We start from the raw sequence: 8,724 nt of genomic DNA, 5'->3' as shown, positions 1-8,724 counted from the left end.
GATGGGGATCGTTAATACGGTTTGGGATATGCATTATAGAGGCTTAATTCCGTTCGACTCTATATGTAGGAGGGTGGGGAATGGCCAAAGTATTAGCTTCTGGAATGATGTTTGATGTGGTGACATTATGCTTAGAGATAGATTTCCTCGTTTATGTGTTGTAGCTAGTAATGTTAATGCGTTGGTTAGTGACTATTGGGATAGGCATGATTGGAAGTTTCAATGGTTCAGATGTTTGATGGTGGGGTTTTGGTTGATCAGCTTCTTCAATTGATGACATTGTTGCAGTCGTTGCACCTTTCAACTAGTAGGGATTCTTGGCGGTAGGCTATTGGAGACGAAGATACGTATTTGGTGAAAGAGACTCGACTGCTTTTAGATCGGCTTAGGGGCTGTTTGGCAGGATCTGAATTTTTAAGATCTGAATTTCTAAGAGGGTCTGAAATTTTAAGAGCTGAATGTTTAACATGCTGTTTGGTTGGCACCTCTGAATTGTTCTGCTGAATTATTAAAATGACCATTTTACCCTTATGTTTTATTTTTTATTAAATTCAACTGTTTATTTAGAAAATAACCTAATAAAAATTCTTAATTATGTATTAAAAAAATATATAAACACCATATAAAATCCAAATTTAGCATAAATCAAAATTAAGCACAAATCCAAATCAAACATAAATATTTTTAAATCCACAATATCATACTAAAATCCAAATAAAATCCTACAAATTTAATTTCACCCCAATTGATTCGCAATCTGGTCACGTAAATTATCCATGTATTCATTTCCTTGTGAACCCCATTCCATATCGTGTACGTTTTCGCCATCATTTTGTCCCCCTTGTGGTTGAGCATTGTTCTCCTCGAACGCCATAAATAACTCATCATGAATATCGCATTTCCTTATGAAATTGTGGACTGCAAAACAAGCAACGACTATATCTCTTTGCACTGAAAAAGGAAAAGGAGCCATTCGCTTTAGGATTGGGAATCTCGCCTTTAAAACACCGTAAGCACGTTCAATAACATTTCTAAGTTGCGCATGTGCATGATTGAATTTTTCTTCCTTAGTTAACGGACGTCGCTGTCAATAGTCGGCTAACCAATACCTCGTGTTGCGGTAAGGAGTCATAAATCCACGAGTGTTGGTGTATGCAGCATCGCAAAGGTAATATTTATCTGTACACATGAGTAAAGGAAGTATTATATATAGAAATTTAATATCGTATTTTAGAATAATCTTAAAAAGAATTAAAAACCTGGAGGAGGGAACGGAAAGCCTGAAGTCGGGTTACATGCAACTTCTTTCAAAACTCGCGAATCATGTGTTATACCCTCCCAACCGGCCCATACGAATGTGAACATCATATCAAAATCACAAATTCCTAAAACATTTTGAAAGCATTCACCTTTTCCTCTTCCCCTATAGCGAGTTTGTTGATCAGCAGGCACGACTGCATGTACAAGAGTTCCATCTAGCGCACCTATTGCTCTAGGAAAGATTTCTTTTAGCTTACGATGCCTCTCTGAGGAATTCACAGTTGCATTAGAATTCGTTGGCACTATAACTTCTTTTGCAAAAATATCATTGCATTTAGCACCTCATGAAAGCATCTATGAACTGTTTCTGTGGAGTGTTGAAACCTTCGTTTGATAATCCTGAACCGTTTATTATGTGCTATAGTAGTTAAGAACATAGCCATCTTTTCTTCAACGCTTATATGCCTACTACTTTGCAACCAATTGTTTCGTCTAAAATGATTGCATAAAAGTACATATGCTTCACGTGAAAGACGCATCAGGTCTTTACATTGTGTAGAAGTTCCATGTAACAATTCTTGTGTATGTTGATGACCACTCATTTCCGAATCATTATCAATTGCCCTTCCAATTCTGTTGGATGCTAGATTCAACCAATAGCAACATAGTAACATGAAAAATGCAATTTCTTCATCCGAATCCATAAGCAATCTGTCATTTTGAAAATACATAGCAATTATATTAACAACATATAACAACAAAATTCATCCAAAACATCAAGTCATTCATATCATATAAAAATCTAGTAATCCAAAACATCAAGTAATCCAAAATATCAAGTCATTAATGTCAAGTAATCCAAAAAAAAAACCATCTAGTTCAAACCAAACATCAAGTAATAAAAAAACCATCTAGTTATCCAAAAAAAACCATCAAAACATTCAAAAAATCTACTTAGCGAAACATTCCATAATGTGCTCCAACAGTCTTGACCCAATTCTCACAAATAGCTGGATCAATGGTTAACCACATGTGCCTCTTATCCACACCTTCACCAAAAAGAACAACAGCAGTAGTGTATCTTGGATCAAATATTCCCCATCCCAACTTCTCCAATTTTTCCATACACGCATCCAAATTTGAAGAAGAATGCTTTTCCACAAATATTTTAGCAACTGTGGCAATATCTTCACCGATTTCAAGCAATCTTGAATTGGATGCATCTTTACCCTTATCTTTACCCTTGTCTTTACTTTTATTTTGACTCTTTGTCGTATCTGTAGTCTTTTGTTTTTTTGATTGAGCGGATGACTCGTCACTGAGACCTACAGTTTCTTGTTGAGTGCAATCGATGTCATCAAAGTCATGCAAACTATAGTGGCTTGACTCTTGAATAGGACGGGGAAGGGTAGAAGTTGGTCCCCAACTATTTATGCCTGTCGCAGTTGCGCCTTCAAACAACTGTGTGCAAAGGTCGGGGTAGGGTAGTGGCGTACGTCTCAAAGAATCCACATGTTTGTTTGACTGTTTGAAAAAAATATTTTATTACTTAAACATGATAATATGTTATTTATAACTAAACAAAATACCTTCGATTCTAGTTCCCATTCTTCTTTGGAAAGGTTGAAGGTATTGGTTGTTGAATTGTACACGTTGCCGGTTTTGTTTTTTAACTTCAAAAAAGCACCAAACTTTGACTTTAGGTAGTCATAGCGGTTCTTCATTTGTTTTTGGTCCGCAATAAAGTTGTGTTCAATTTTTAATGTTTCAGCTACATTTCTCCAAGATAATGCTTTCAAACTACTCCCTTCCCGCCCATTCACCGTAACTTCACGTAAACAAGCTTCTAGAAAAGTTTTTTCTACACCTTCAACCTTCCAACTAATCCTATCCTTCTTTTCTCCCATTTCTTTGATCAATTCAACAAAAAAAATGCATGTTTTAACAAGTTAAACATTGCAAAAACACATTTTCAACAAGAATTTAAGCAACATAAAGGCACCTTGTCAACAACCATTTCAACAAAACAAGTGTACAATGTCATGATATAAGCAAGAATATATATGATTTCACTATAACATCAAACACAATTATGGATATTTCATTATAATAGCAACAAAACTAATGCACATTGTCAACAAATATTTCAACAAAACAAAGTGTACATTTCAATAAAAATAATGGATATTTCATGATGTAAGCAAGAATATATATAATTTCACTATAACATCAAACATAAATATAGATATTTCATGATAATAAAAACAAAAATAATGCATATTTTCAACAATTACAATATTTCAACATAATAATCAACTATAAAAACAGTAAACATAAAATTTAGAGTATAAAAAAATCAAACATAATATCAAAAATCCAACATTAACATTTCATCATACTCCTTAAACACATTCACATTGATCATATAACATCAAAATCAAGCCTAACATCAAAATTTAGCATATAACATCAAAATCAAGCCTAACATCAAATATTGATTTTGATTGAACAAATCAGAAAGTAATAGCACAACAATTTCAGTTTTTGATTTTCAATTTTGAGGGGAAACAAAGAGGAAACAGAAGAAGACCAAATAATTAGAGGGGAAAGAAGAATGAAACAGAAAAAAGAAGAGTCGAGATAACCTGTTGCGGTCGATGCAGGTGGAGACGGAGGGAGGAAGCGTTCGTCGACGATTGCGCTGGAGGGAGGTTGCGTCACCGGTTCGTCGCTGGAAGGGTGATGCGTCGAAACTGATGGGAAGAAAGCGACGCACGAAGCAGATGCGAAGATAATAGGAGGCGTCGATGGATGATATGCGGTTTAGGGCAAAGTAGTACGCGTTCTTTTTTTTTTCAGACTTCATTTGATATCTTAAAAAATAAGAGGCATCTTTTAGTTTAAGAGGTAAAAAATAATACTCAAACAAACACCCTGAATCTGAAATTTTAAGACATTACCTCTTAATTTTGAAATTAAGAGGTAAACAAACGGGGCCTTAGTCTTCCTTTAGTTGGTGTGGAGACTAGATGGAATACGTGGCTCCCAATAAAAATTAATATTTTTATTTGGAGAGTGGTGCTAAATAGACTTCCTACGAGAGATAATTTGGATAGAAGGGGGCTAGACGTTACTTCGGTGTTGTGTCTGGTATGTCAAAAGGCACGGGAAAGCATGAATCATTTGTTTTTTAGTTGTACAGTGGTTTTTCATCTTTGGATTAAGGTGGCAAAGTGGGTGGACCTACTTATTCCTTCGTTTTCAAGTGTTGAAGAGCAGTTGCAGTGGGTCGATGGGTTGACAACGGTGAGGTTTAAAAGGTTGATTATGGATTCGGTTTTCTCTACTTTGCTTTGGGTGTTGTGGACGTTTCGAAATGATATCCTGTTTGAGAACATGAAGATAAAAAAGGAAGTTTAGTTTGATTTCGTTGTTTCTTTCTCTTTTAATTGGTATAGTGCTAGGAATCGTAAGGCTAGCATAAATTGAACCGATTGGTTGAAAAGCCTTGTCTTGAACTAATTGTTTTGTTTTGGTTTAGCTACTTTTTCGCTAGCTTTTAATTTGATTTTCCGTTCGAAAAAAAAAGCCTTCAAGAAGTTATTAATGAATACTTTTTGTATAAAAATATAACTAAAAAACAATGATCATTTAGCAACCACTATTCATTTAAAATGATGTGTGTGTATATATATATATATATATATATATATATATATATATATATATATATATATATATATATATATATATATATATATATATATATATATATATATAATTGTTTTGTGTATCCCATGTGAATGTAATAGTGGGATGTGACGATTTATTTGAATGAGAGAGTATATATATAGTAGCATCGAATGACAAATTTTGTAAGGGACATATAGAACACTAAGTACAAAACAAATAAAATGATGTATCCTGATTAACAAATGCCCCCACATCATATGTCTTCTGCAATTAAACTTTAATATTTATACAATATAGAACAAAAACATGTTTAATATTGTTCTTATATAAATATTATAAATCGAAAAAAAAAGTTGTTACTCGGAATCAACCATATTCCCAATACCACCATCATCTTCATCATATCATGAAGGCTCGACTATTTTTATATTCAAGTTAGCCTTGAAAGTCTCATCCGCAAAAAGTTAAACACAAAATTAGGAATACTAAATTTTGCAAAAAGTTAAACACAAAATTAGGAACACTAATTTTAGGAAACGATTTTTATTAATGGTAACAACTTAATTTTTAAACAATGTATGAGCTATGTTGTTATTTTGAGATATTTTTACATAAACGTAGTTATGAGAGTCAATATGGGTGTTAGACAGGGGTGTTCTTCGGTTCAGTTTTTGATTTTCGGTTTAATCAATATTTTTAGCATCTCTAAGTTAAGTGTAACCAATGAAAATAAGGTTCAGTTTAATCTATTTCAGTTAGGTATTAATTTATTAGGTTCAACTAAATAAAAACAATGAGACCACTATGTGTAAAAATATTTTTTTGAAACGGCAAAATTAAATTAAAAAATGAAGCTAGTAAATAAAACAGATTACAAAGTCATACATGCTAAAGAAGGATGCTAAAGAAGGATTGTGAAGCCACCCAATCAAACTTATATTACACTTATTGCGCATATTCTATATAAAATCACATAAACCCTTACCTAATAAACATATAATTTAAAAAGATATGAGCATCATCAAAGTTTGATTCTTAATGCCCCCTCCATCGAGTAGATTCACACAACCATACTACACCTAAATTTCTAAATTTCTAAGTTTCATTCTTCACACAACAATTTGGTTACTCTTCTCATCTAATTCAATTATAACACATGTGGAATGATCTACGATGGATCTAATATGCTCTATAAATTCTCTGAACACATAATTTGTTCCCTAAAAGCAATCAAATCAAATCCACCATTGACATTAATAGTTAAATACCATTTTAAACCTAAATCTCACAATATAAACTAATTGTCAATATTTTTCTAAATTAGAATGGACATATTACATTAAAACTTGTGTTCTAGCCCCCTAAAATCATCAATTTATTGTAAAGTCCCAAAAATATATTCCAAAAATTTCATTTTTTTTAAATAAAATAGTATTCCAAAAACATTATCCATTTAACCCAAATGAAAATATGTGTATCAAACATCATATCTATCAGAGTAATATCTTCAGAAGCGAAAACTATGTGGTGTGTGCTATACAATCATACTGAGTTCTTCCATTTGAAAACCGAAGTACCTGAAACATAAGCTGAAAACCATAAGCACAAAGCTTAGTGAGATCCCCAAGATACCACATGCCAATACATACATTTGCCATGGGCTACCCCCGTGGTCTTTTCCTTGGAATGTCATGGGTACCCCCACGGTCTTTCCTTGAAATGCCATGGGCTACCCCCATGGTCTTTCATACAAATGTCCCCGGGGTCTTCCAAGAAAGTGTCACAAAGATAACTAGTATTCTACAAAATAAGTAATGGGCCGACATTGGTGCCTTCGACCCAATAACATTGTGAGATGACTCACCTCACAGACTGAAGAATAGCTGAACAAAACACTGCTCCAACATCAGCTTTACAAGTCTTCCTGAATACTAGACCTGGACCAAAACCCAATCAATATCACAAAATACCCAAAATACCCTTTTAGTCAAACTTGGTCAAGGGTCAAGGTCAAACGAGTCAACTGAGCTAACCCACTTCGAACACGGGGCGTTCAAGCCCTTGACCAAAATTGTGAACTTGGACCGGAACGCGCTACGTTCCTCCCACTTATGCGAGGCATTCCCGCTGAATCCCCAAAATTTCTATTAAGGGCTTAATACCTTAAGTCCTTTCGCCGAAACACAGATCAAGGTCCAATATGTCACTAAGGGTCATAAAGTTTCCAACTTTATGACCTTGCATATCCATTAAGTGCTTAAAGCCAAAGTTCTAACCTTTTAACCCATTAAGACCATCTAACACATGCATGAGTTGAATACAACACCCACGATTACATTTTTATGCTCTTGATATCTCAATAATGGATAAAGTTTCCAACTTTATCCGTTAGAATGGTCCAAGAAGTCAAGATCTAATCTTTTAAGTAAAAAAGGGGACCAAAAGTGCATCCTCTCAACTCAATCCATTAAGTCTAAGTTTCCAACTTCCATATTTGATTTCAAGGAACTTCTTAAGTCATAAAGTTTCCAACTTTATGACTTAGCATAACTCAATGGGACCCAAATCAAAAAACCTAAGTCCCAAACTTCATTAAATGGCTACCAAGTCATGCATGGAAGGTTTATACTCATTAAGATCCAAACTTTATGACTCCGTAACCCCAACAAGGGCCAAATATGAAGCTCAAAGGTTCTGGAGTAACTTCTACTCACAAGAACCATCATAAAGGGACCAAAATCATAACTAACTGCCACCTAGCTAGATCTACATGAAAGAGTTGTCAATGTTGAGACTTTATACCTCCAGAAGTTAGATCTAGGTGAACAAAGCCTGGATCCAAAAGCTCTAACTCAAGCAATGACTCTTCAAGAAGTTCCTTCTTCCTCCTCAAGCACCAAAAATACACATAAATCACTTTAAAGCTCAAGAATCACTCAAATGGGGGCTAGGGTTTCGTTCTTCGGGTTAGAGAGGATGGAGGCTGAAGATTGGAAGAGGTTTGGGTCCACAATGATGCTTATAAGGGTTCAAACCCTAAAAACGAGTCTTTGAAACAGCCCCGCAAACACCCTGCGTTCCCAAGTTGGCTCGCGTCCGTTTTCCTTTTGAACGCCATGCATACCCGGTTTGGCCCAAAACCCCTCTAACTTCAAATGGTCATAACTTTTGCATCATTTATCTGTTTTCGACGTTCTTTATATCCATAAAAAGGTAACGAGAAGCCCTACACTACTATCAACTTTATTTAGCCTGAAAACCAACTGAACTTAAATCCAAAATTCATGAAATGCCCGAACCAACACCTGTACCGATACCTTTGGGCTCTAAAGTACAACCCAAATTCTTTTATCGCATAACCTACCTTACCCATATCCAAAAAGAGTCTAGACCTTTCTCCCTCAAGGCCCAAAACCATATATTTGGGTCATAGTCCCGAATTTATGATATAACTCGCTCCAACACGTCGTGTCCAATCCTAAAAAGGGGATTTATTCCCATCAATTATTCCTCAATATTCCGGGTGTTACATTTATCCATATAATTTCATTTATAAGAAGCCAATTGATGAACCTCCATCATATATTCTAAAAAACTCAAATAAAACATGTAGATGTATAGAAGTATACGTAAGATGTTCTACCCCCTTAACATCATCAACTTATCCATATAAAATATATCAAATATCATAAGCTTTTATTCTCTACATATAGAATCAGCATTCATATATATATACTCCCAAAATAATTTTACTTGCTAATAATTATCATG

General features: G+C 34.5%; 1 protein-coding gene across 1 annotated transcript; it reads right to left on the bottom strand.

Annotated features, from left to right (window-relative positions):
- Nucleotides 1-2,188: 2,188 nt before the first annotated feature.
- LOC145052007 (uncharacterized) lies at nt 2,189-3,167 on the bottom strand. The gene is made up of 2 exons (XM_078999816.1): nt 2,850-3,167; nt 2,189-2,784 (listed from the first exon to the last, which is right to left on the bottom strand). Exons 1-2 carry the CDS (start codon nt 3,165-3,167, stop codon nt 2,215-2,217), a joined length of 888 nt encoding a protein of 295 aa, XP_078855942.1. The 3' UTR covers nt 2,189-2,214.
- Nucleotides 3,168-8,724: the final 5,557 nt, after the last annotated feature.

The sequence above is a fragment of the Lactuca serriola genome, chromosome 5 (genome assembly GCF_051521515.1).
Source record: "Lactuca serriola cultivar US96UC23 chromosome 5, Lser_US96UC23_V15, whole genome shotgun sequence".
Classification (NCBI taxonomy): domain Eukaryota; kingdom Viridiplantae; phylum Streptophyta; class Magnoliopsida; order Asterales; family Asteraceae; genus Lactuca; species Lactuca serriola.
Note: the sequence above shows the minus strand (reverse complement) of the source record. Positions and strands in the feature narration are given on the sequence as shown.